This window comes from Oncorhynchus tshawytscha, linkage group LG02 (assembly GCF_018296145.1).
Source record: "Oncorhynchus tshawytscha isolate Ot180627B linkage group LG02, Otsh_v2.0, whole genome shotgun sequence".
In the NCBI taxonomy this organism is placed as follows: Eukaryota; Metazoa; Chordata; class Actinopteri; order Salmoniformes; family Salmonidae; genus Oncorhynchus; species Oncorhynchus tshawytscha.
Window position 1 is genome coordinate 63,188,767 of NC_056430.1, and position 27,941 is coordinate 63,216,707.

Sequence of the window (27,941 nt, forward strand, 5' to 3'; positions counted from 1 at the left end):
AAATGCTCACATTTAAGCCCTAACCAACAATGCAGTTTTGAGAAAAATACGTGTTAAGTAAAAAATAGGTAAATAAATACATTGCGGAGAACAAGTATTTGATACACTGCCGATTTTGCAGGTTTTCCTACTTACAAAGCATGTAGAGGTCTTTAATTTTTATCATAGGTACACTTCAACTGTGAGAGACGGAATCTAAAACAAAAATCCAGAAAATCACATTGTATGATTTTTAAGTAATTAATTTGCATTTTATTGCAGGACATAAGTATTTTATACATCAGAAAAGCAGAACTTAATATTTGGTACAGAAACCTTTGTTTGCAATTACAGAGATCATACGTTTCCTGTAGTTCTTGACCAGGTTTGCACACACTGCAGCAGGGATTTTGGCCCACTCCTCCATACAGACCTTCTCCAGATCCTTCAGGTTTCAGGGCTGTCGCTGGGCAATACGAACTTTCAGCTCCCACCAAAGATTTTCTATTGGGTTCAGGTCTGGAGACTGGCTAGGCCACTCCAGGACCTTGAGATGCTTCTTACGGAGCCACTCCTTAGTTGCCCTGGCTGTGAGTTTTGGGTCGTTGTTATGCTGGAAGACCCAGCCACAACCCATCTTCAATGCTCTTCCTGAGGGAAGGAGGTTGTTGGCCAAGATCTCGCGATACATGGCCCCATCCATCCTCCCCTCAATACGGTGCAGTCATCCTGTCCCCTTTGCAGAAAAGCATCCCCAAATAATTATGTTTTCACCTCCATGCTTCACGGTTGGGATGATGTTCTTGGGGTTGTACTCATCCTTCTTCTTCCTCCAAACAGAGTGAGTGGAGTTTAGACCAAAAAGCTCTATTTCTGTCTCATCAGACCACATGACCTTCTCCCATTCCTCCTCTGGATCATCCAGATGGTCATTGGCAAACTTCAGGCGGGCCTGGACATGTGCTGGCTTGAGCAGGGGGACCTTGCGTGCGCTGCAGGATTTTAATCCATGACGGCGTAGTGTGTTCCTAATGGTTTTCTTTGAGACTGTGGTCCCAGCTCTCTTCAGGTCATTGACCAGGTCCTGCCGTGTAGTTCTGGGCTGATCCCTCACCTTCCTCATGATCATTGATGCCCCACGAGGTGAGATCTTGTATGGAGCCCCAGACCGAGGGTGATTGACCGTCATCTTGAACTTCTTCCATTTTCTAATAATTGTGACAACAGTTGTTACCTTCTCACCAAGCTGCTTTCCTATTGTCCTGTAGCCCATCCCAGACTTGTGCAGGTCTCCAATTTTATCCCTGATGTCCTTACACAGCTCTCTGGTCTTGGCCATTGTGGAGAGGTTGGAGTCTGTTTGATTGAGTGTGTGGACAGGTGTCTTTTATACAGGTAACAAGTTCAAACAGGTGCAGTTAATACAGGTAATGAGTGGAGAACAGGGGGGCTTCTTAAAGAAAAACTAACAGGTCTGTGAGAGCCGGAATTCTTACTGGTTGGTAGGTGATGAAATACTTATGTCATGCAATAAAATGCAAATTAATTACTTAAAAATCATACAATGTGATTTTCTGGATTTTTGTTTTAGATTCCGTCTCTCACAGTTGAAGTGTACCTATGATAAAAATTACAGACCTCGACATGCTTTGTAAGTAGGAAAACCTGCAAAATCGGCAGTGTATATATTTTTTACATTTAAGAGCAGCAGCAAAATAACAATAGTGAGGCTATATACAGGTGGTACCGGTACAGAGACAATGTGCGGGGGCATCGGTTAGTCGGGGTAATTGAGGTAATATGTAGGTAGAGTTAAAGTGACTATGCATAGACAATAAACAGAGAGTAGCAGCAGCGTAAAAGGGGGAGGGGGCCGACAATGCAAATAGTCTGGGTAGCCATTTGATTAGCTGTTCAGGAGTCTTATATGGCTTGGGGGTAGAAGCTGTTAAGAAGCCTTTTGGGCTGAGACTTGGCATTCTGGTACCGCTTGTCGTGCGGTAGCAGAGAGAACAGTCTATGACAAGGGTGGCTGGAGTCTTTGACAATTTCTTTGGGCCTTCCTCTGACACCGCCTGGTATAGAGGTCCTGGATGGCAGGAAGCTTGGCCCCAGTGATGTACTGGGCCGTACACACTACCCTGTGTAGTGCCTTGTGGTCAGAGGCCGAGCAGTTGCCATACCAGACAGTGATGCAGCCAGTCAGGATGCTCTCGATAGTGCAGCTGTAGAACTTTTTGAGGATCTGAGAATCCATGCCACATTTTTTCAGTCTCCTGAGGGGGAATAGGTTTTGTCGTTCCCTCTCCACAACTGTCTTGTTGTGCTTGGACCATGATAGTTTGTTGATGATGTGGACACCAAGGATCTTGAAGCTCTCAACCTGCTCCACTAGAGCCCTGTCGATGAGAATGGGGGCGTGCTCGGTCCTCCTTTTCCTGTAGTTCATAATCATCTCCTTTGTCATGGCATGATGACTCCTTGCTGTGCCCAGTCCACCTGGCCGTGCTGCTGCTCCATTTTCAACTGTTCTGCCTGAGGCTATGGAATCCTGACCTGTTCACCGGACGTGTTACCTGTCCCAGACCTGCTGTTTTCAACTCTCTAGAGACAGCAGGAGTGGTAGAGATACTCTTAATGATCGGCTATGAAAAGCCAACTGACATTTACTCCTGAGGTGCTGACTTGCTGCACCCTCGACAACTACTGTGATTATTATTATTTGACCATGCGGGTCATTTATGAACATTTGAACATCTTGGCCATGTTCTGTTATAATCTCCACCCGGCAAAGCCAGAAGAGGACTGGCCACCCCTCATAGCCTGGTTCCTCTCTAGGTTTCTTCCTAGGTTTTGGCCTTTCTAGGGAGTTTTTCCTAGCCACCGTGCTTCTACACCTGCATTGCTTGCTTTTTGGGGTTTTATGCTGGGTTTCTGTACAGCACTTTGAGATATCAGCTGATGAACAAAGGGCTATATAAATACATTTTATTTTATTTGTCTTGATCACATTGAGGGAGAGGTTGTTGTCCTGGCACCACACGGCCAGGTCTCTGACCTCCTCCCTATAGGCTGTCTCATCGTTGTCAGTGATCAGGTCTACCCTTATTGTGTCATCGGCAAACTTAATGATGATGTTGGAGTCGTACCCGGCCATGCAGTCATGAGTGAACAGGGAGTACAGGAGGGGACTGAGCACGCACCCCTGAGGGGCCCCCTTGTTGAGGATCAGTGTGGCGTATGTGGCGTTACCTACCCTTACCACCTTGTGGCGGCCCATCAGGAAGTCCAGGGTTTAGTATGATATGTTACGTTTCGTATGGTATGTATTAATTTGTGGATGTCCTTCAACCATTTCGTATGATATGTTACGAATTTCAATTTGTATTATAAGTTACTCATTTGCAAAACGTACAATATGTTACGAATTTGCAAAACTTATGATATGTTACGAATTCTAGTTATGTGGCTAGTTGCTCGGCTAGGGGTTAGGGTTAGGGATTAGGGTTAAGTATAGGAGTTAGGTTAAAGGGTTAGGGAAAGGGTTAGCTAAAAGGGTTAAGGTTAGGGTTAGGCTTAGGGGAAGGGTTAGCTAACACGATAAGTAGTTGCAAAGTAGCTATAAAAGTAATATGTAGTTGAAAAGTTGCTAATTAGCTGACATGCTAAAACAGTCCATGATGAGATTTGAACTCAATAACCTTTTGGTTGCTTGACGTTCGCATTATATGCCCACCCACCCTACTTTTGTTTTTTGCCTTATGTAACCTTACAAAACGTAATATATTATAATAATTTGAGAGTCCCTGCTTTATGTTTACTATGTTACGTCTAGTCTATGAGACCAGGCTGGGGTATAGGAAGCAAGGGATAGAAAAGTGGGGGTTTTAATCAGGTTTGCATTGTCAAAGTAATTGGTGGTATGGAACAGAGTGGAGATGACCGCTGGCTCATGCGCTAAACTGTCGGTTTATTAGATTTTTGGGGCCTTTCATTTTGGGCTTACCATATTCTAGTTCTGGAGGGTTCTTTCCTGGATTTGGAGTTAGCAGAAATGAGAAATGTACAAAGGGGTTTGTCATCTGACTAAAAGAGCTCAACACGACAGCGTTCTTAGATTTTTTTCTCAGTTGGTGCGAAATCTTTTTGTGAGTTGACTCTATCCTGGTGTAGTACATTGTCCTGGTTAAGGTTGTTGACACCCTTTTCGGAAGGTGGAAGCAAATTTCTGTTTGAACCTAAATAGACGTTACAACTTGAATTTGAGCTTGTCCAAACTGAGGTTTGGATATTTATTAAAGGGAGCAAGACACCTCTTTGTTGCTCTACAGACAAGCCCGTTACAACATTATAAACCTCTGTCTACAGCCTTTTTGGACTTTCTGGTTTTGGACTTTGTTTGGGAACCACCACAATGCCTGTAATTGTACTGGAGGCCAGTGATCTGACCAGCCCTCTGTCTCTGGTGCGCATGTGGGCTCTCCTGTCCGGTTGCCTTACCTTCAGCCTGGTAGCCTCCCTGGTTCCCTCAGAGCTGACCTCTGACACCCACCAGCCCTCCTTCAGGATCCTCTGCATGTTCACCTGGTGCCTCTTCTTCATCCTCACCCTCCTAATCCACGTGGTCAACATCATCCAGTTCCACAGCCTGGTCCCCATCTCCTGGAAGAACCTGACCGTGACTGTGGCGGCTCTCGCCACCCTCATGACCCTCAGCGCCACAGTCACCTTCCCCTGGGCAGTCATGTGTCATGAAGGTGCCTGGCCCCGTCCTATTGCCGCCTCCTTGGCGTCGTGTCTCACCTTCCTGGCCTATGCAATCGAGGCCTATCTCATCCGCAACCAGACCAAGGACCAGAAGGGCTACATGGCCAGCGTGCCCGGCCTGCTCAAGGTGCTCCAGCTCTGGGGAGGATGTGAGATGATCGTCCTGGTGGTGGAGCAGGTCCGTGGAGCTTTGGTAAAAGTAGGGTTGGCAGCTGTGGGTTGGCAGCTATGGGTGTCTGGGGCGGGGTATGCCCTCTGTCTCCTAATGTCCCTGGGTACAGTGATGGTGGTTCTAGGGGACTGTGCTGGGCGATGCCCCCTGCCCTTTGACCGCCTGCTGGCTGGCTTCAGTCTGACAGGGGTGCTTCTCTATGTGGTCGCCACCTTACTGTGTTTTACCAGAGTCCTGGAGCTACGGAAACGCGACCAAGACCTCACAGACAGGAAAACTGGGCCCACCCTTGTTGTCATGGAAGCGGTGATGGCCAGCATTACTCTGCTAGCTTACACAGTGGACCTGGCCTTCTCTATCAAACTGCTGCGGGATAGGAGTCATGCCTGAAGAAGACACACCTGGATAGTTGACCTCCAGAACACATAGCATGTACATTATGGATATTAACTTAGTCATAGGGTATTATAGGAGAAGGGGACACATTGCCAAAGTCCATGAAATATTAACTTCTGTTGATGTCAATTTTATATTGATTCTAATCAGGGGTACTGGAGCCCTGAAAAATGAAAAACAAATGTCATAGATATTTTCATGTACATTATCATGTGCACAGTGTTGGGAAGTAGTTTCAGGACATGTAATTCCACTAGCAATCCAACTACATTTTCAGTAGCATGGTGGTAGTTGAACTAAATTCAAGTCTTTGTCATGTTTTCAGTAGTCAGTGACCTGTTTGCCATGTAGTGGTGTAGCTATTAGTACAACTTGGTGGTTCCACCTATTCGGTGCCTTTTGAGATGGTTTAACTTGGTGGGAAAAAAACATGTTTGATTTCAACTAATTTGAACATTCTGTCATAAAGGGCACATGTTCAATTAATTAAAAAAACAAGTTTTCCTATGTGAAAAGGTTAAATAAATAAGAATGATTATAGTAAGTGCCTATTAAGTACCAAATTAAGTAACAGGGTTGACAGTAACGATTTCATCTTAAATCAGCCATGAATCCCCTTGTGACAGGTGGAATAGAAGCTTGTTGTGTGCAACAAGTAGGGGCAATTGAACGCAAGCGTCACTCAAACTATGTAAGTGTTTAAACATTTCTAGCCTATCTATGAGTAACTGGGTTGACGTGTTATGCTCGACCCACTCAGTTTTCCTCCACAAAAAAACAGAAATAGCTAAAAAAAAAAGAGTAGAACCAGCCCACCTACGTTCACAGAGGATTGAATAGGTTACTTTCTAAATGTAATCCGTTAGTTACTAGTTACCTGTCCAAAACTCTAATCAGTAACGTAACTTTTGGATTACTTTAACTCAGTAACATAATTTGATTACTTTCCGTTACTTTTGGATTACTTTCCCCTTAAGAGGCATTAGAAGAAGACAAAATGAATCCATCAAATGTAGTTTGTGTGTCATCATAGTGGTCTCAGACTTGTGGTCAGACTCAGGTGGAACGAAGTTATGCTGCATTTGCAAACAAGTGGGAAGTGCGAATTTACCACATACGACTGGGAAAAACCCCACCTTAACGACCCCCAAACTGGTCGTTACTAGTGGGAAACTCGCCCATCATCCTGAGCTGCAACTTCTTTCACATGCTGACTTCTGACGACACCTACTAAAGACATTACCTTGATAGCAGCATTTTCTGCAGTTAAATGCAACAAAACATTATTCATAAAAAGCAATCTATTGATATGATTTTGATCACTATAATTACTTTACAAGCATGATAGCTGTACTTTTAATGTATTAGTATACGCAGCTTGTTGGCCTTTGGCCAATCAGCAATTCTCAACGAGTTCAAAGTACATGAATGCATCCAACTGGTAGTTATGACTTCACAACTAGTAAATTCCTACCTCCCACTTGGTTAGAAAACAAGCATGAAACTTGCACCTTTTATCAATGCTGAATTGAATATAATTGAAAAAACAATAAAGGTGTCATAATGTATTATTTTTCTGTAAACACCCTTTCTGAATTTAAAAGTCATCCAAAAAAGTATAATCTAGTCTTCCAAAAGTATCTGTAATCCGATTGCAATGATTTTACTGGCAGCATAACCAATTACAGTTAAAAACATGTTTTAAATCAGATTACTACCCAACCCTGCTTTAACACTATTAGATGTTCAATATTTCCTTATTAAAAAAAAAATTCAGCAGGAATAGTTTCACCATATTAAAACAAGAGTTTATTTCATGTAACAGGGTTGACCTTAAAATGAGGCACAGATTTCTTAAAACGAATCACTACTAACATGAAACAAATAATCATCTTTAGAAATGACAAAATAACTAAGGCTTTACAATGATGGTGAATAAATACTTGGATATATTTTGGGGTTAAGTGGGTTACAATCTTCCTGGAAGTCACAGTGGGTGCATGGAGTGTTATTTGAAAATGCTGGATTTTGGCACTTTAGCAAATCTTTATTCAAATAAAAAAATCGGAATTATTGAATTCTCCATGTGGCCTATATTAAAGGGCACTTTATTGAAAATAAGTTTAAAAAAAATGTAATATTGGTGCACAATTTCTTCTTAAAATATCAAAAGGGATTCATTTCGTGGAACAACCTAACTACCAACTGCATTTCCTACATTAAAAAAAGATATAACAAAAAAATATAACAATTTTTATGTTCTTAGATTTGTAAAATGAAGTTGAAATAATCAATCATTTTCATATATTGAAATGGACATAATACAAATACATTTGACTGATCCTGAGACATACACATATACATAAGAAGACTTCAGTCGAAGAGTAAAGTCATATTTCACTAACAGTGAGTGGGGCTTGACGGACTTGAGAGGCAGCGAGGACTTATTAAGGGAATAAATAAAAACAAGACAAACATTACATTTATTCTGTGTCACAACTCATTACCATAACCCCACCGGGGGAGTTGGTAGGCAGACGAACGTCATCACACTGCAGATTTCAGATACTGTGCCAACTGCCATGTTTCTTTCTGGGCAGAATGCTCTTTCAACTTGTCTGCATGCAAGGGGCTTGGTGATTTAATTTAGAATACTTTGAGTTTGTAAACGTATCTTGCTTGTGGTTCTGTATTTGTGAGATGAAAGATACAGAGTTAGGAAGGGAGTGATTGAATTGATTAAAGACATTAAGTACAAGCAAGGTATGGTGCGGAGTTCTTTCTCAATTCTCTTTGCTTATTTTTGGTATTGCCTAGGATTCTATAAGAGTTCGACTAGAGTCTGTGACTAATCTAAACATAGTCTAAATGTAATTTGTATAGAGTCAAAATGTGCATTAAATGTAATGTAGTAGTAATGTAATGTAGCTGTAATGTAGATTCCTGAGATGATTTTCTGTAGTGGATACAAAACATGTCCCAAATGTATTGGGAGAGTAGCAACAGTTATAAGTTATTAACACTAGATGGCAATGCTTGATTACCATACAAGCCTTTATTCCAATCAGTGAAGTCCATTTAAATTGCACTTTTCTCAACCAAGGACAATTTCAAGCTGTGTGAAAGTCATAAAATGGGCACAGCTTTCAGGAGGTGGTGAAAAAAAATCCAAATGTGATTTAAATTACGTCATGATCTTAATTGTATTCAATACCGCATCAATGTCATGGTCATCAACAAGTTAAATAAAATTTTAAAAATCAAGATAGAATCCCATTATATTATATGAGAACAAGCAATTCCCACAAAAGTTATGTTTATTTTTCCAATGGATTCAATGACACAAATAATAATCTACTCTTTGAAATCAAGAGATGGACTGATGCATAATTTCAAGTGAATGCTGTGCATTTAGTGTGCGTGTTAGTGTATTTGATGGCTAGATAGTCAAGTACAATTATTTCTTATTTTTGGTAGTATTATGAGACAATCCACAGTGGAAAGATCTAGAGACCAAAGTTGCAAAGTGTATCTGTGTGCTCTAACTGTGCTCCATTTATAACCTAACAAAGGTCAATATCATTTTCATTTAACATTTTTCATAAACTTTTTATCTATGACATGTATTTCAAGTCCATTTTATAGTCCTAAAATAAAAAATATTGGGAAACAATCCCAAAACTTCTGTATAATCAATCCCCGAACGGGTTCGGGTTGATGATCCTTCTTATCGACTTTGATTACTCTAGCCTTGGGAGACGTTAATGGGTTTTTTCACTCAGGAACTCTGTGCTTCCAGCAGTTAGCTGTCAACAGGCTGAGCATGAAATGAGGCTCAGACAACGACGCAGTACTTGGAAGTGATAACAATACAACGTTTTGTTACTGTCCGGTAAACTGTTCATATTCATTCAGTGGATTTTGTAATCCTGCTCGCTCGAGAGATGATGAACTCGGGACACGGTAAGCTCGCGCTTGATTAGGCAAAACACACCTCTTTATCGCAGTTTCAGTTTTGACACCTTTGGCTTTGTTGTCGTGAAATGTCACGTAGCCAGCGGTTTACATAGATTGTTTTTCACAAACGACTTCGTTGTTATTTCGTAAAACAAACTATTTCAATCAGTGGTTTCACAAGAGTGAATGTTGTAATGTAAAAGCGAGAGTTGTTTTGAGATTGACGTTTGCTAGCTACTAGTAACTAGCTAAGTTAGCTTGTCATTAGGTTTAGCTGCATCCAAAACTAAACTAGGGAGTTTACTAGGGCTTTGTTTCACCCATGGCTAAACGCTAGCGAGCTGCTGTTAGCTGTCAAAGCTAGCAGTGTATGCATAGTTTATTGAACATAAGCTTACTAACCGATTAAACATTGCCCGTGTTTCCTTATAGTTAATAACATAAGCAGGAAGTTGCTTTCATATGTTTTAAATTGTTCTTTGAAGCAACTAAAAAGCCAGATAGGTGACGTTAGTCATTGCATACGTACAGTAGCTAGTTATACTGTTGTGGCCAACATTTTATCTCAAATCTAGACTATGGGCAAATTGGATTACATCTTTGGAAACATTTCTCACCTGAGCAAATGTTTGAGTGATGCCATGATGAAAACCACATAGTTACACAACTTTTGACGAAAGTATTTGTGTGGCAAGTCCAACGTGAAATTAAGTGAGTGTGTGTGTTGTGCAATTTTACACGTTTTGATGTACAAATATCTATATGACCATTGTTGAATTGTTCTCTTTAGCAGGTCATTGAACACTATGGACATGTGAGAGTCGACTCTACATGAATGCAGACGCCGAGACAATGCTGGATTGAATGGCACTGAGGATACGAGGTAAGCACTTTGCCAGTAAATTTCAACTGATCATTGATCCATTCTCTGTGACACAACTGACCTTTGAGAGAGAGAGGGGAAAGAAAATAAAACAGAAGGAGAAAGAGAAACACTGATTTATGTAACACACAGCCTTTATTCTATTGTAAACGATGGAGATTGCAGCAGCAGTCAAGGACAGGTTCTAGGCGAACCATAGTAAGACACACAGGGCGTGTGGTAATGGCTGGAGCAGAATGAGTGCAATGGTATCAAATATGTGTTTGATGCCATTCCATTCGCTCCTTTCCAGCCATTACTATGAGCCGTTCTCCCCCCACCAGCCTCCGCAGATCAGCATGTCTCTTTTCAGCCCAAACAAATACAAGGAAATAAACGCCATCACTGACATTCTCTGCTGCTGAGGCCAGGGCCAAATGCCCTCTGCTGTTTATTCTTTTTGAGCAGACCTGAGGTATTTGTCAGGTACCTTGAAATGGATTTGACCAATTGGCCAAGTGAAAAGTAAATGGCTGTCTGTGGCTGCCATTCAGCACTGTGATAAAATAAACACGTCGAATAAACAAGTCCTGTGAAATGATTCTTCAACCGTTATCCTTAAACAAATGTATCCCAAAAAAGACTCAACAGTTTGGGTTTCGCAACCTTTTGCACTTGTTGTTGGCCTAGGCTTGTTTATTTCATATTCAACAAGTATTTTTTCCCCCAGGGTGTTTCCCATTGGCCTATATATAAGGGTTTATCTGTTTGTGCTATTGACAATTATGCGATGTCCTGATAGTGTGTGCGAAACCTGCTTAATGATCCACTGTTGGTTGTACCCTTTTTACACTGCCCTCTAGCATGAGTCATTTCAAGGGGCCTCCTCATGTGTACTCAATACGATATTGTATGTGCTGGGCAAGCTACCGTTAGGCAAATTCTGAAATCAAATTCTACTAATTCCGACTCTACATCCTTTACTTCACTCTCGCAACACATCACCTAGCTTTACACTTGGCTATTAATAGAATTGCTGTGTGTTTTAGTCAAAAGCACTTTTCCCACATCCGAAAACGTCATCCACACAAGAGACATGGCCTTGAGCAGTGTGAAATCCTCTGGATTTGTGTGTCGGGTTAGAGTTAGAACGTGTGAAAGCGAGAGAATGGATAGGGTGCCATTAGCACCTGTTTTAAGACTCACTAAGCTTAGCCTAATTTGTGTAGCAGGTGCATCAGAAAGAAGTCACACCTGTCCATCAACAGCAAAACCGGAGGCATCGTGAAATAGATGTCTGTTATACAGTAGAAAGGGAAATCAAAGCAAGCCTTCAGTTCCTGTCAAGCAAAAGCTGCCGTGAAACAAATCTGTTTGATTTTCCTCTGGTAGTCATGGCGACTGTTCATTTTGACCACATTGGCACATATGGTCATGAGGTCGAAGTCTTAGAAGGTCTCATGTTAATTTTAGGCCAGATAGTGAGCCCCTACATAACAAGTTAGCAGAACGCTAACTGATTTGAGTACAGGCTGAAATGTGTGTTTTTTTTTTCCCAAGCCGAACACCCCATGCTTGTTATTTAACTTTGGCGACTGATGACGGATCTCCATCTATCCTGTTTTGCAATGTCATAGAACAGGTGTGTGTAGGCTGTTCTCTTCACAGTGTAAAGGCCTCCCTGTAGATTGCTGGTAATACCACACTGCGTTATTGTGCGCGAGAGTGTCGTTAGACTGGGAAAATGTGCTGCTTATCACAGTTTTATGCTGGGCCTACGGATTACACTGTTGACTCGGCACCTGTTCATGGCTTTGCCCCTGACTCACTACTTGGCCATCTGGCCACCTAAATATTTCCAAGATGTTGGTCTATTTTTATACTCAGGCTCATTTCTCCTCCATCAGTCATCAAATTAGCATTCATACCATTTTGTAATGGCTCTTTATAGAGCAGAGCACTGAGTTGTTGACTCAACTGTACTGTTGTGTCTTGTTGCGTCATGGTCCATATCACACATTAGCCGCTCAGAGGCTGTAACAGGTGTGGCAGAAAGCTGAGCAATTGTGGAGGAACTTTCCCTTTACGCTAAGGCACAGAGGAGAAACTCAACACATTGCCCTGCCACAGCTGATCAAGTCCAACAGGCTCTTCCTATCAACCCGAGCATGTCTATGCAAATACAGGTCAACGCTGGTGACGTTTAACTCCATGGAATGGCATTGTTGTTGGTTCTGATCTCAACAGGTTTGACTGGGATTAAGGCAGGAGGGCACAATGGTTCAATAAACAGGCATTTCTTTTGGCCTTGTTACCCATTTCCCTAGTAGTCATGAAATGCACTCTCTTATCAGATCAGACAGACATTTGTAGCGTTAGGTGCTTAGGCTAACCGAACCTTCATCTGAAGTGCAACCCAAAACAAATTATCCAAATCGATCCCCCGTATCAGTTTGTCTCTTATGAGGAAAAATACTTATCGATGTTTCTCAATGACTCATCGTTGTTGTGATTTGTTCTCTATGGAATGTGCTCATATGGAATGTGCTCTATGCAGAGCCTCATGTGAGAAATAGAGGAAGAAGTGCCAGTGCTTGAGTAATCTGTTTTGAAATATGCTTGATGCTAGTTGTCGGCCGTTTATATCACCATTATTCTCTTCTTGGCAACACCGACATTCTTTCCGGAAGGTGTTGAGAGCAATGCGGCGGAGGCAGCAGCAAAGTTAGGAGACGAGCAAACAGCCCTTGCCTTATTTGTCTAAGAAAAGTGAGGAGAGAGGAAAATGTTCTCCCATCTAGTGGAGCGCCTTCCCAGAAGAGTGGAGGCTGTTATAGCAGCAAAGGGGGATCAACTCCATATTAATGCCCATGATTTTGTTTGATGAGCAGGTATCACATACTTTTATCATGTAGTGCATGTCTAGCTACAGAAATAGAACTGATCTTGCTTGTGTTGCCTGTTTTGAGTTTTTGTTTAATAGCCTACTGATTCTGTGAGCACCAAGCCTCACGCAACCAGATAAACAATGTCAGATAAACAATTTCACAAATTTGGCTGTTTTTAATATTTGCTGTAATAAAAAGGCTTTACACTTGTTTTCCGTTAGAACAGCCTTTGTGGTGTTTACACTGTCCGAAATTGTCAGAGAAATTATATTTATTATTATAATAATAGCCTAATAACCCTCCTTTTTCTTGATCTCCTTTGTATTGTTATTATTGCTATTATGATCATTATAGTAAGTAGGCTAATGTCATTATCATTAGTATAGCAGCCTTGTATAGCCACCAACCATTGAACATTAGTTCTTTATTTCAATACTTACAGTGTATTTGGAAAGTATTCAGAGCCCTTTGCATTTCCCACGGTTTGTTACGTTACAGCCTTATTCTAAAATGGATTCATTTGTTTTTTCCCCCCTCATCAATCTACACAATAATCCATAATGACAAATTAAGAACTGTTTTTTTTTCAGACATTTAAAAAAAAAAAACACACACAATCTTTCGTCTATGTAAGGTCCCACAGTTTGTTATAATGAATTTATTCATGTGATTGTGATACACTATATGTCAGACCCTATTGGTCACGTGCATGCGATGCATTCATGTGTCATATAAAGAGAGCAAGGGTTGAGTGAATAGGGAATGTTTTTAATAAACAAATGACGGATTTCAGTAACAGTCAAAAATGTTTGTAATTATGTTGCAGCTTTAGCATCATGGACAGCGAGATTAACACAGATTTTCTGTGGTGGTCGCTGCAGCAGGGAGGAGAGAGAGAGACAATGGGTGTTAGTCACTTGCTTTCATTTTTATTTTTATTACACAACGCAGCAAGTCTGAGCCTGACCTAGCACAATCAAATCAATTGCGGTCGTACTCCCTTTAGCCTTTCTGTGTGTCTTCATTTTTAAAAATCAAACCGTGTGCTTAAAGCATCAGACAATCTCAGTGGATATAGTTGATTTGATTAAAACACGTCTATATACATCAACTGAAGACACCTGGCTGAGACTTCCAATCACAGCGGATCACATTGTCCATTCTGTTAACAGGCCCCTCCAACACCAATGAAGATCATTTCAATATGGCAGCTATTCATTTTGTCTTCATAGCTCAGTGATTCCTTGTACTCCTGAGAGCGCTCTTGTCTTTTCCCCAGGTCTCTGAAGACAGTTGTTTGTGCAGATGGGGTCAATGCCCTCTGAGTTCCCTCAGAAATAATGACCATTACAGAAACATGTCAACCTGTTAGCTATGAGCGATAACAGAGGTGGGTCAGGCATAGTCTCTGTACCGAGCAACAGGCCGTCCATCATCTCCTACCCCTAGGATACAATTACTTGTTTACCAGGAGAAACAGCGCTGATACAAGGAGGGTGGGAGGGAAATAAATATAGACAGAGTATAAATGCTACTTCCCAAGCCAATGTCTGTCGCTTTTAAAAATGGAGATGGCGAGGCAAGCCGTGATTAGTTGCTTTCGTTCCGAGACGAAAGCAGACAGAAATAGAGATGTCTCATCCCAGAAAGCCGAAGCACAGACATATGAACTGTCATTTTGGACCCGAGCTGTGTCATTCCAGATCCTTCAGTACACGAGGCCACTACCTAAGTGATTAGTCATGGATATTTCTTGGCAGCTCAGTCCATTTCAGAACACATTAGTCACTTTCACTATTGATCAAAGTACCAGAGTTCATCATTAACAGTCAGCTTAGAAATGCCTAGCCCCTTTGGTTTCTGCTATATATGGTGTTATTAGCAGTGCAGTATCACAAACTATTGATTGTTCTTCCATGTTGGTTTGTTCCTCATTTCCTAGTCTGTCTAGCTAGGTATCAGTTCTTCAGCACTGTTGTGTGCTGTAGCGTACGGTTGCCTTGGAAGTTGGCTGTTGTGGAACTGTGTCGAAGTGGCAGGAAAACCAAATTACTCCAGACAGATAGGCTTTCACTCTCTTAGGTGTGTGTCCGTGTTTGCACACTTTCACTTGTATGCGACTGTGCGTTCATGTGCTTGTGTATCTGGATGACTGAGTGTGTCGATTAGCCAAGGGGGAGACAAAGTTGGAAGGATTAGAGTCAGTGTTGGTGAACACTGCAGCAGTAGACGGCTGGACAGAAAGGCCAAGAAGATCATCAAGGACCGCAGCCTCCCGAGCCACGGCCTGTTCACTCCGCTACCATCTAGAAGGCGGAGACGGTACAGGTGCATCAAAGCTGGGACCGAGAGACTGATAGAAGCTGTTTATCTCCAGGCCATAAGACTGTTAAACAGTCAACTCTAGCCCGGCATCCGCCCAGTACCCTAACCTGAACCTTTTTCTGTCACTAGTCGGCTACTACAAGGTACTTTACCCTGTACCTTAGAGACAGCTGCCCTAATACATAATCATTGAACACTGGTCACTTTAATTGTGTTTACATACTGTTTTACCCTCTTCATATGTGTATATACTGTATTCTAGTCAAGGCTCATTATATATAACTACTGCTGTATACATATTTTCTATACAGATAATGTCCATACTCGGAGGATCCATGCTGACTTAAAAAATGTAAAAAAAATCACAGATCACGTATGCCTCTAAGTTTAATAACTTAGGAGCACAATTCAAAATATTTGCTCTAACAAGTCGTTTTCTTTGTAGTAATGGTGCAAGCATGACAGTCATGAATCTGCTCTGTGTATTCGCCATGGTACTCGGGCTGGGGTACAGTTAAGTAATCATTGTAACAATTATCATCTGGTGTTTTTTTGGGCACACTGATGCTCCTAAATTAAAATTCCAATTTGCACAGCAAAATATTTTTACGTGCAAATGTGAGTAAAATTGTTGCACTTTAGAGCCCTGATACTGTGTATACACAATTTGGTAAAAGACCAAGTCCATGTTGTGGCAAGAACAGCTCAAATAAGCAAAAAGAAACAACAGTCCTTCATTACTTTCAAACATGAAGGTCAGTCAATGCGGACAATTTCAAGAACTTTGAAAGTTTCTTCAAGTGCAGTCGCAAAAACCATCAAGCGCTATGATGAAACTGTCTCTCATGAGGACCGCCACAGGAAAGGAAGACCCAGAGTTAGCTCTGCTGCAGAGGATAAGTTCATTAGAGTTAACTGCACCTCAGATTGCAACCCAAATAAATCCTACACAGAGTTAAAGTAACAAACATCTTAACATCAACTGTTCAGAGGAGACTGCGTGAATCAGACCTTCATGCTTGAATTGCTGCAAAGAAACACCTACTGAAGGACAACAATAAGAAGAGACTTGCTTGAGCCAAGAAGCACACGCAATGGACACTAGACCAGTGGACATCTGTCCTTTGGTCTGATGAGTCCAAATTTGAGATTTTTGGTTTCAACTGCTGTGTTTGTGAGACGCAGAGTAGGTGAATGGATGATATCTGCATGTGTGGTTCCCACCGTGAAGCATGGAGGTGTGATGGTGTGGGGGTGCTTTGCTGGTGACACGGTCTGGGATTGATTTAGAATTCAAGGCACACTTAACCAGCATGGCTACCACAGCATTCTGCAGCAATACACCATCCCATCTGGTTTGGGCTTAGTGGGACTATCATTTGTTTTTGAACAGGACAAGTACCCAAAACACACATCCAGGCTTTGTAAGGGCTATTTGACCAAGGAGAGTGATGGAGTGCTGCATCAAATGACCTTGCCTCCACAATCACCCAACTTCAACCCAGTTGAGATGGTTTGGGTTGAGTTAGACCGCAGAGTGAAGGAAGAGTAGCCAACAAGTGCTCAGCATATGTGGGAACTCTTTCAAGACTGTTGGAAAGTTATACCTCATGAAGCTGGTTGAGAGAATGCCAAGAGTGTGCAAAGCTGTCATCAAGGCAAGGGGTGGCTACTTTGAGGAATCTAAAATATATTTTGATTTGTTTAACACTTGTTTGGTTACTACATGATTCCATATGTGTTATTTAATAGTTTTGATGTCTTCACTATTATTCTACAATGTAGAAAATACAAAAACCCTTGAATTGAGAGAGTTTGGGTGTGTCCACATTTTTGACTGGTACGGTATATATATTTATATTTCGGACTCTGGTCCGGAAGCTAATTTCCTGCAATTCTATCCATTTTGCAATGGGCTTTTGAACTGTGCAATTAAATACTGTAATGATATTTATATGACTGTTAATTGCATTTTAGTTACACTGTTTATACGCACTGAGTTTGTATTTATATACTGGATTCTTGACATAGCTCACTCTAATATATCTACAACTGTACATATCATTCTTAGCACATCTTGTATGTTTGCGTACAGTTGAAGTCAAAGTTTACATACACCTTAGCCAATTACATTTAAACTTAGTTGTTCACTATTCCTGACATTTAATCCTAGTAAAAATTCCCTGTCTTAGGTCAGTTATTATCACCACTTTATTTTAAGAATGTGAAATGTCAGAATAATAGTGGAGAATTATTTATTTCAGCTTTAATTTCTTTCATCACATTCCCAGTGGGTCAGAAGTTTATACACACCCAATTAGTATTTAGTAGCATTGCCTTTAACTTATTTAACTTGGGTCAAATGTTTTGGATAGCCTTCTGCAAGCTTCCCACAATAAGCTGGGTGAATTTTGGCCCCTTCCTCCTGACAGAGCTGGTGTAACTGAGTCAGGTTTGTAGGCCTCCTTGCTCGCACACGCTTTTTCAGTTCTGCCCACACATTTTCTATAGGATTGAGGTCAGGGCTTTGTGATGGCCACTCCAATACCTTGACTTTGTTGCCCTTAAGCCATTTTGCCAGAACTTTGGAAGTGTGCTTGGGGTCATTGGTCGCAAATGGGTCTTCCAAATGGACAATCTTTAACTTCCTGACTGATGTCTTGAGATGTTGCTTCATATATATTCACGTATTTTTCCTGCCTCATGATGCCATTTTATTTTGTGAAGTGCACCAGCCCCTCCTGCAGCAAAGCACCCCCACAACATGATGCTGCCACCTCCGTGCTTCACGGTTGGGATGGTGTTCTTCATCTTGCAAGCATCCCCTTTTTCCTCTGAACATAATGATGGTCATTATGACCAAACGGTTCTATTTTTGTTTCATCAGACCAGAGGACATTTCTCCATAAAGTACAATCTTTGTCCCCATGTGCAGTTGCAAACTGCTGCACCCGCTATAGCATCTGCTAAACTGTTTACATGACCAATCAACTTTGGTTTGATTTGAGATGGATACCCACAAATCTTAGACAGGAGGACTACTGCTGGAGCTGCTCATTTAACTCCCCTAAACATAACAAGGCTTCTTATCACAGCCAGAAAGCTAGAAAACTCCTAGGTTTGCTTGAAGTAGACTAGTTGATAATGATCAACTTGAGTAGTTTTTTTCTATGTAATACCTGGTGTGACATCTGGTGTCTGCATCCACAGCCAATTAGACACCTCATCAGAATCGAGTTGTTTTGGAATCAGTTTCAGTTAGTATCTGAATAACAGACGTATCAATATGTGTTTTATAACACCCGGAGTGAGTCATCCAAGAGTTGTAAAATACATTGTTTTAGCGTGCCAAAACTAGTAAATCCAGTCAGTTTTATAAGAATGTCTGATGAAGTTCATATTGTTCCACTTGGTTTTTATATAGTTGGATATGAAACATGTCCAACTTAATTTATTACCTTTGTCAACAGTGTCAGAAAAACGTTGTACCCCATAAACTGTTGTACAGTACCACTTTTCAGTGCGTAGTTTCCACCCTGGTACAGCAATTAAAACTAGAGGCCGACCGATTGTGATTTTTCGACGCCGATACCGGTTATTGGAGGACCAAAAAAAACGATACAGATTAATCGGCAGATTTAAAAAAATATATATATACAGTGCCATGCGAAAGTATTCGGCCCCCTTGAACTTTGCGACCTTTTGCCACATTTCAGGCTTCAAACATAAAGATATAAAACTGTATTTTTTTGAAGAATCAACAACAAGTGGGACACAATCATGAAGTGGAACGACATTTATTGGATATTTCAAACTTTTTTAACAAATCAAAAACTGAAAAATAAAACTGAAAAATTGGGCGTGCAAAATTATTCAGCCCCCTTAAGTTAATACTTTGTAGCGCCACCTTTTGCTGCGATTTACAGCTGTAAGTCGCTTGGGGTATGTCTCTCTCAGTTTTGCACATCGAGAGACCGAATTTTTTTCCCATTCCTCCTTGCAAAACAGCTCGAGCTCAGTGAGGTTGGATGGAGAGCATTTGTGAACAGCAGTTTTCAGTTCTTTCCACAGATTCTCGATTGGATTCAGGTCTGGACTTTGACTTGGCCATTCTAACACCTGGATATGTTTATTTTTGAACCATTCAATTGTAGATTTTGCTTTATGTTTTGGATCATTGTCTTGTTGGAAGACAAATCTCCGTCCCAGTCTCAGGTCTTTTGCAGCCTCCATCAGGTTTTCTTCCAGAATGGTCCTGTATTTGGCTCCATCCATCTTCCCATCAATTTTAACCATCTTCCCTGTCCCTGCTGAAGAAAAGCAGGCCCAAACCATGATGCTGCCACCACCATGTTTGACAGTGGGGATGGTTGTTCAGGGTGATGAGCTGTGTTGCTTTTACGCCAAACGTAACGTTTTGCATTGTTGCCAAAAAGTTCAATTTTGGTTTCATCTGACCAGAGCACCTTCTTCCACATGTTTGGTGTCTCCCAGGTGGCTTGTGGCAAACTTTAAACAACACTTTTTATGGATATCTTTAAGAAATGGCTTTCTTCTTGCCACTCTTCCATAAAGGCCAGATTTGTGCAATATACGACTGATTGTTGTCCTATGGACAGAGTCTCCCACCTCAGCTGTAGATCTCTACAGTTCATCCAGAGTGATCATGGGCCTCTTGGCTGCATCTCTGATCAGTCTTCTCCTTGTATGAGCTGAAAGTTTAGAGGGACGGCCAGGTCTTGGTAGATTTGCAGTGGTCTGATACTCCTTCCATTTCAATAATATCGCTTGCACAGTGTTCCTTGGGATGTTTAAAGCTTGGGAAATCTTTTTGTATCCAAATCCGGCTTTAAACTTCTTCACAACAGTATCTCGGACCTGCCTGGTGTGTTCCTTGTTCTTCATGATGCTCTCTGCGCTTTTAACGGACCTCTGAGACTATCACAGTGCAGGTGCATTTATACGGAGACTTGATTACACACAGGTGGATTGTATTTATCATCATTAGTCATTTAGGTCAACATTGGATCATTCAGAGATCCTCACTGAACTTCTGGAGAGACTTTGCTGCACTGAAAGTAAAGGGGCTGAATAATTTTGCACGCCCAACTTTTCAGTTTTTGATTTGTTAAAAAAGTTTGAAATATCCAATAAATGTCGTTCCACTTCATGATTGTGTCCCACTTGTTGTTGATTCTTCACAAAAAAATACAGTTTTATATCTTTATGTTTGAAGCCTGAAATGTGGCAAAAGGTCGCAAAGTTCAAGGGGGCCGAATACTTTCACAAGGCACTGTATATATTGCAACCTTCCGGTTACTAGTCCAACGCTCTAACCATTAGGCTACCCTGCCGCCCAATATATATATATATATATATATGTGGCGGCAGGGTAGCCTAATGGTTAGAGCGTTGGACTAGTAACCGGAAGGTTGCAAGTTCAAACCCCCGAGCTGACAAGGTACAAATCTGTTGTTCTGCCCCTGAACAGGCAGTTAACCCACTGTTCCTAGGCCGTCATTGAAAATAAGAATTTGTTCTTAACTAACTTGCCTAGTTTAATAAAGGTTTAAAAAAATGAGAACATATGAAAGCTGGTGGTTCCTTTTAACATGAGTCTTCAATATTCCCAGGTAAGAAGTTTTAGGTTGTAGTTATTATAGGAATTATAGGACTATTTCCCGCTATACCATTTGTATTTCATTAACCTTTGACTATTGGATGTTCTTATAGGCACTTTAGTATTGCCAGTGTAACAGTATAGCTTCCGTCCCTCTCCTCGCTCCTCCCTGGGCTCGAACCAGCAACACTAAGACAACAGCCACCATCGAAGCAGCGTTACCCATGCAGAGCAAGGGGAACAACCACTCCAAGGCTCAGAGCGAGTGACGTTTGAAACATTATTTGCGCGCGCTAACTAGCTAGCCATTTCACTTCGGTTACACCAGCCTCATCTCGGGAGTTGATAGGCTTGAAGTCATAAACAGTGCAATGCTTGAAGCACAACGAAGAGCTGCTGGCAAAACGCACGAAAGTGCTGTTTGAATGAATGTTTACGCGCCTGCCTCTGCCTACAACCTCTCAGTCAGATACTTGTATGCTTGTATGCTCAGTCAGATTATATGCAACGCAGGACATGCTAGATAATATCTAGTAATATCATCAACCATGTGTAGTTAACTAGTGATTATGATTGATTGTTTTAATAAGATACGTTTTATGCTAGCTAACAACTTACCTTGGCTTACTGCATTCGCGTAACATGCAGTCAGTATCCTTGTGGAGTGCAACGAGAGAGAGGCAGGTCGTTTTTGCGTTGGACTACTTAACTGTAAGTTTGCAAGATTGCATCCCCCGAGCTGACAAGGTGAAAATCTGTCATTCTTCCCCTGAACAAGGCAGTTAACCCACCGTTCCTAGGCCATCATTAAAAATAAGAGTGTTCTTAACTGATTTGCCTAGTTAAATAAAGGTATAAAAATGTTGTTTTCTATTTATTTTTTAAATATGCAAATCGGCGCCCAGAAATACCGATTTGTTATGAAAACTTGAAATCGGCCCTAATTAATCGGCCATTCCGATTATTCGGTCGACCTCTAATTAAAGCTGCTCCAAGTTTCTAAGTGGAAACGAAGCTCCCATATCACAATAATTAGCCTAGACTATGTAGACCATGCCCCCTCAAACGAGAACTGCAATTGTTATGTCTGGAATTATAGCTTTAGTTCAAAGGAGCTCACCTGTGAGTAGCCTTTGTGTTTAATAACAACAGCGTGAACTCTTGAACCCTTGGTTCAACTTGGTAGTCAGTTGCAGACCCAAATGGCTCTGGTTGTCGGCTCAGCCATAGGGAGAAGAAATTAACATTGTAGCCTACCTGTAGCCGTAATGGTTGACTGTGCCAACAGCCAAGGTTGTCTAGCTGCGTCGCCCATGTAACCAGAGCAGTGGAACAAGATCCCTGTGTGTCGGCAGCGTAGCAGTTCTGTCGCTGTCAAGGCCGTGTAGCTCATTCAAAGAAAATGAGGGCCTGTTTAGGAAGTTGAGTGGTGGTTAAGTGAGGAGTGCATTATTTAACATGGATGACATGAGGGGTCAATGAACCAATATAGCTCACATTGATTCAGCCTAAAGTGTGCATGTTAAATCCTTTCCCCTCCACTGGAGCCATGGAATTCTGTAAGTGACTTTGACAATCAGGGTTCCCATTCTTTCTCTTTAATCAAATACATTTTTAATTGTCACATGCGCCGAATACAGCAGATATTCGGTAGGTAGACCTTACTGTGAAATGCTTACTTAGGAGCCCTTAACGCTATTTCTTTAACTGAATTGTTGGTTAAGAAAATATTTACTAAATAAACTCAAGTAAAAAATGAAATTAAAAGTAACACAATAAAATAACGAGGCTATATACAGGGTGTAGTTTGTTAACAAGAAATTGATGCAGTGGTTAAAAAACAAGTTTTAATCACTCCAAACTAAGTGTATGTAAACTTCTGACTTCAACTGTAGGTATTACAGACTCGTTCAGGGAGAGGTTGAAAATGTCAGTGAAGACACTTGCCAGTTGGTCCGCGCATGCTCTGAGTACACGTCCTGGTAATTCGTCTTGCCCCGGGGCCTTGTGAATGTTGAACTGTTTCAAGGTCTTGCTCACATTGGCTATGGAGAGCGTGATCACACTGTCATCCAGAACAGCTGGTGCTCTCATGCATGCTTCAGAATTGCTTGCCTCGAAGCGAGCATAAAAGGCATTTAGGCCGTCTGGTAGGCTTTGTTACTTACCTATTGAAACCAATACCCTTGGCTTGCTATAGAAATGTAGTGCCCTATAAAATCGTTTTTTATGCCCTATAAAATGCCCTATAAAATCCTCATTCTGTTTTGTTTTTCCAGGTTTAAGTTTTTTACTTTCAAAATAGAAAAACTATTTTATTTTATGGTTTTGGTAAAACAAACAATAACAAACAAAACAGTACTTAAACCACATTAGACCAGTTTTGAGTTCTGGGAAAAAAATCTATGAAAGTGATATCATTCTGCTAGGTAGGCATAGGCTTCTTCGTAGTTAGCATTTCTTTGAGAATTTTTTGGGGAAAGCCTTTCCATCTACCAGCAGACGGTTTTAGTTCTTTTACTAAAAAGAAAAATTGACACCAAAGAAAACATTACAGATTAAAAAAAAAACAGGTTATCATTAGCATTATCGCTAACGGCTACACAAAGTGTAGACTAGACACCCACAACACACACTAACGGGCATTCCTGTGCCGTTGCAGGAAAATACGAATACGAAGCTTATGCATTTTGTTCAAGTCCTGTGATTAACTTAGGCAAATTCAATGAATTGTCTATAAGTTCAATACATTTAAGGCTCTGTTCAATCAGATCCACTTCAGGCAACGTCTGCATAGCGGATGTTTTGGCAGTGTCGAGGTGGAACTGCATCAGAGCTGTCAAATCTACAAGCGGCTCCTGTCATTAGAGGACATTTGTCTTTGGCTGCACGTAGTTGCATTATGTGAAATCCCATGCAGCCTTATTTACACGTTAGAACACTGGAATGTGAGATGTAATCTACACCTCCATTAGGCTGATAGAAATCCTCATTTTTTTCGTTACGCTATTTTTTTCAATTAGAGTGTAATTATTTCTATATAGGCTACATTTTCGCGATTGGGTGATCACTGTTTTGACAGCTACCATACAGTTCCGACACCGCCAAAACATCTGCTATGTGGGTTGGTGTCTGCTATCGCCATGTAATGCTTGCCTACTAAGTTCAATAAAAAATATTAAATTGTTGAATTCCCTTTTAATGTCTGGATTCTGTGAATCAGTCTGCGTTTTCCACAATGTGGATTTTTATAGGGCCCTAGAAATGGTCTGATGAATTCACCTGCAATCTATATCTTTACCTTGAGACTCAGACTTCAGATCTATGTTGTGTTCGTACATGTCCAACATTACTAGATGCACTGTGGACTTGGGATGTCAGCGATATGGATGTTTTGGAAGATACATGTGGAGGGACAAGCCAAGAGCATGTTTTTGGGGTTGTTAACCTCGAGTGACAGCTTGTTTTATATTAGCATATGGTCAGGGTCGTCACGAAGGACCAGTGAACCGTGCCGGAGGCCGCTGGCGAGCGAGAAGGGACATGGAGGACCACCCTCCAGCTCTCTCTCTCTGTCGCTCTGCCTCTGTGTCTCTCTCTCTCTCTGTGTCTCTGTCTCGCTGATGGGCACGTCATGAGCACTCTCTCTTTGCCTCTCATAAGTTCTCACATCTAGCGTCCTGCACTAAGTGTCCCTTGTCTTAGTGGGCACTGGGCATGGCGTCACATACTGTACCCATGCCAGCCAGCCCCTTTCTCACTGAAAAGGACAACTGAACCACAAAAATACCAGAAATGTTGTTTGGAATGTATTGGGCATCTATTGAACCTTTTTAATCTGTGTAATAATGTAGCCATTTGGAAAGAAATAGGCTACTGTTATGTAATTAGCAGCTCAAACATGCGATAGGTTACCGTTAGGCCTGCAGCATGTTTGTTAATGCTGTTGGGCTTTTGTATAGACCAGTGGGTAGTGTGCACAGTAGTGAATGTACGGTACAGTATCAGGCCTGGGGGAGAAGTATCAGGCCCTCACCCGGACCTTTCCTGTTTAAAGAGAGCAAGAGAGAACTTCTCTAAACATCAGGTCCGTTTACGTAATTTTTTCTACAGACTTCTAACTATTCTGGGTAACTGAGCACGCTCCCCATTCAAGCCCTGGCCCAGAGCATTGCCCCTGGCAGCAGTGACGCAGCTTTTCCCTGGAAGATGCCTCAGGAACACAGTTGGCTCCTTGTTTACAAGTGTCTCTTTGAATTGGTAGTTAGTGAGGCTTGAAGAAACGTCCTGCACGACTGCTATACCCCCACCCCCACACCACCACCACTACTACATCCTCATTCCAAAAATACTGTTTAAAGCCTGTGCACATTCACTCTTGAAGTGGTATTTTCAGATGAGGGAGTTCTGACTGCATTGACAGGCTGCCCTGTGGTGATCCTGTCTCATTGACTGGGGTATTTTTACCCAGCCTGTTAGCACTGGCCGGTGCAACAGAAAACATGCACACTGGTTTTAAACTGGCTTGTGTGTCAACACGCTTTCTCTCTCTCTCACACACACACACTCTCTCTTTCTCGCTTTCACTCTCCCAAACATTTTTATTCATGCACACTAGTACACACTTATTGGTAAATACAACATATGCGGACAGTCAGGCCTCCAGCTCTCTGATCCTCTCATCTAGTGTTTTCTGTGGAGAGACAGACACACACACACACACACACACACAGCCAGGCCTAAAGCAGGCAGCCAATGGCAGGTGTTTTAGCATCTGTGTGGGAGTGTGTGTGGGAACTGTCAGGTGGTCTCCAAGTTTTCTAAAAGTGTCAAACAACAATGTCCTTAGCATGTGGGTGGTAGAGCAGCTTGTCTTCTGTCCCCTGTATTTACTGGCCGACGCTGTCATCAGTTTTTTTTTTTTTAGCTAGCTGTGCTCAAGCATTAGTCAATGAAGCTTTCACTTTTAGAGAAGTGCAATCCAGAGAAATGGAGTTGGAACACCTCTCTGAGTGTCTTCTTCCCTTGCCAATTAACACTGGCACACAGGTTGTACTCTCACAATCAAACACTTCGTATAAGGCAATGAATGTCAAATCAAATTGTATTTGTCACATGCCCCGAATACAACTTACAGTGAAATGCTTACTTACAAGCCCTTAACCAACAATGCAGTTTTAAGAAAATCCCTAGAAAAGTAAGAGATAATAATAACATAATTAAAGAGCAGCAGTAAATGACAATAGCGGGGCTATAAACAGGGGGTACCGGTACAATGTGTCAATGTGCGGGGGGCCGGCATCGGTGTCAAGGTTAATTATGTTAATGTAGGTAGAGTTATTAAAGTGACTATGCTTTTACAATTTCTTTGGGCCTTCCTTTGACGCCTGGTATAGAGGTCCTGGATGGCAGGAAGCTTGGCCCCAGTGATGTACTGGGCTGTACACACTACCCTCTGTAGTGCCTTGTGGTTGGAGGCCGAGCAGTTGCCATACCAGGCAGTGATGCAACCCGTCAAGGTGCTCTCGATGGTGCAGCTGTAAAACCTTTTGAGGACCCATGCCTAATCTTTTCAGTCTCCTGAGGGGGAATAGGTTTTGTCGTGCCCTCTTCACGACTTGGTGTGCTTGGACCATGTTAGTTTGTTGGTGATGAGGACACCAAGGAACTTGAAGCTCTCGACATTCTCCACTACAGCCTCGTCGATTAGAATGGGGGCATGCTCGGTCCTCCTTTTCCTGTAGTCCACAATCATCTCCTTTGTCTTGATTCCATTGAGGGAGAAGTTGTTGTCCTTGCACCACAGGTCAGGTCTCTGACCTCCTCCCTATAGGCTGTCTCATCGTTGTCGGTGATCAGACCTACCCCTGTTGTGTCATCAACTAACTTAATGATGGTGTTGGAGTCGTGCCTGGCCGTGCAGTCATGAGTGAACAGGGAGTACAGGAGAGCACGCAACCCTGAGGGGCCCCGGTGTTGAGGATCAGTTGGGCAGATGTGTTGTTGCCTACCCTTACCACCTGGGGGCTGCCCGACAGGAAGTCTATGATCCATTTGCAGAGGGAGGTGTTTAGTCCCAGAGTCTTTAGCTTAGTGATGAGCTTTGAGGGCACTATGGTGTTGAACGCTGAGCTGGAGTCAATGAATAGCATTCTCACAGAGGTGTTCCTTTTGTCCAGGTGGGAAATGGCAGTGTGGAGTGCAATAGCGATTGCATCATCAGTGGATTTTTATTGATTTATTTTTTATTTCACCTTTATTTAAACAGGTAGGCTAGTTGAGAACAAGTTCTCATTTGCATCTGCGACCTGGCCAAGATAAAGTATAGCAATTCGATACATACAACAACAGTTACACATGGAATAAACAGAACATAGTCAATAATACAGTAGAACAAAAGAAAACGAAAAGTCCATATACAGTGAGTGCTAATGAGGTAAGTTAAGGAAATAAATAGGCCATGGTGGCGAAGTAATTACAATATAGCAATTAAACACGGGAATGGTAGATCGGCAGAAGATGAATGTGCAAGTAGAGATACTGTGGTGCGAAGGAGCAAGATAAATAAATAAATACATTATGGGGATGAGGGCTGTTTTAGATGTTTTACAGATGGGCTATGTACAGGTGCAGTGATCTGTGAGCTGCTCTGACAGCTGGTGCTTAAAGCTAGTGAGGGAGATGTGAGTCTCCAGCTTCAGAGATTTTTGCAGTTCGTTCCAGTCATTGGCAGCAGAGAACTGTAAGGAAAGATGACCAAAGGAGGAATTGGTTTTGGGGGTGACCAGTGAGATATACCTGCTGGAGCTCATGCTATGAGTGGGTGCTGCTACGGTGACCAGTGAGCTGAGATAAGGCGGGGCTTTACCTATTAGAGACTTGAAGATAACCTGTAGTCAGGGGGTTTGACAACGAGTATGAAGCGAGGGCCAACCAACGAGAGCGTACAGGTCGCAATGGTGGGTAGTGTATGGG

General features: G+C 41.9%; 2 protein-coding genes across 7 annotated transcripts in view; both read left to right on the plus strand.

Annotated features, from left to right (window-relative positions):
* The first annotated feature begins 4,393 nt into the window (after positions 1 to 4,393).
* Positions 4,394 to 5,308, plus strand: LOC112245569 (myeloid-associated differentiation marker homolog). The gene has a single exon (XM_024413679.1). It carries the CDS (start codon positions 4,394 to 4,396, stop codon positions 5,306 to 5,308), a length of 915 nt encoding a protein of 304 aa, XP_024269447.1.
* Positions 5,309 to 9,081: 3,773 nt separating this feature from the next.
* LOC112264991 (testis-expressed protein 2-like) overlaps positions 9,082 to 27,941 on the plus strand; it is a 62,150-nt gene continuing 43,290 nt past the window's right edge. For 3 of the 6 annotated variants that reach the window (XM_024441950.2, XM_024441977.2, XM_024441987.2), the window contains exons 1-2: positions 9,083 to 9,277; positions 10,062 to 10,154. The gene's annotated coding sequence lies outside the window, so the exon portion shown is untranslated. Of the gene's footprint in view, positions 9,278 to 9,962; positions 9,983 to 10,061; positions 10,155 to 27,941 lie in introns of those variants that run through there. The other 3 variants (XM_024441968.2, XM_024441958.2, XM_042302312.1) reach the window with 3 other exon arrangements.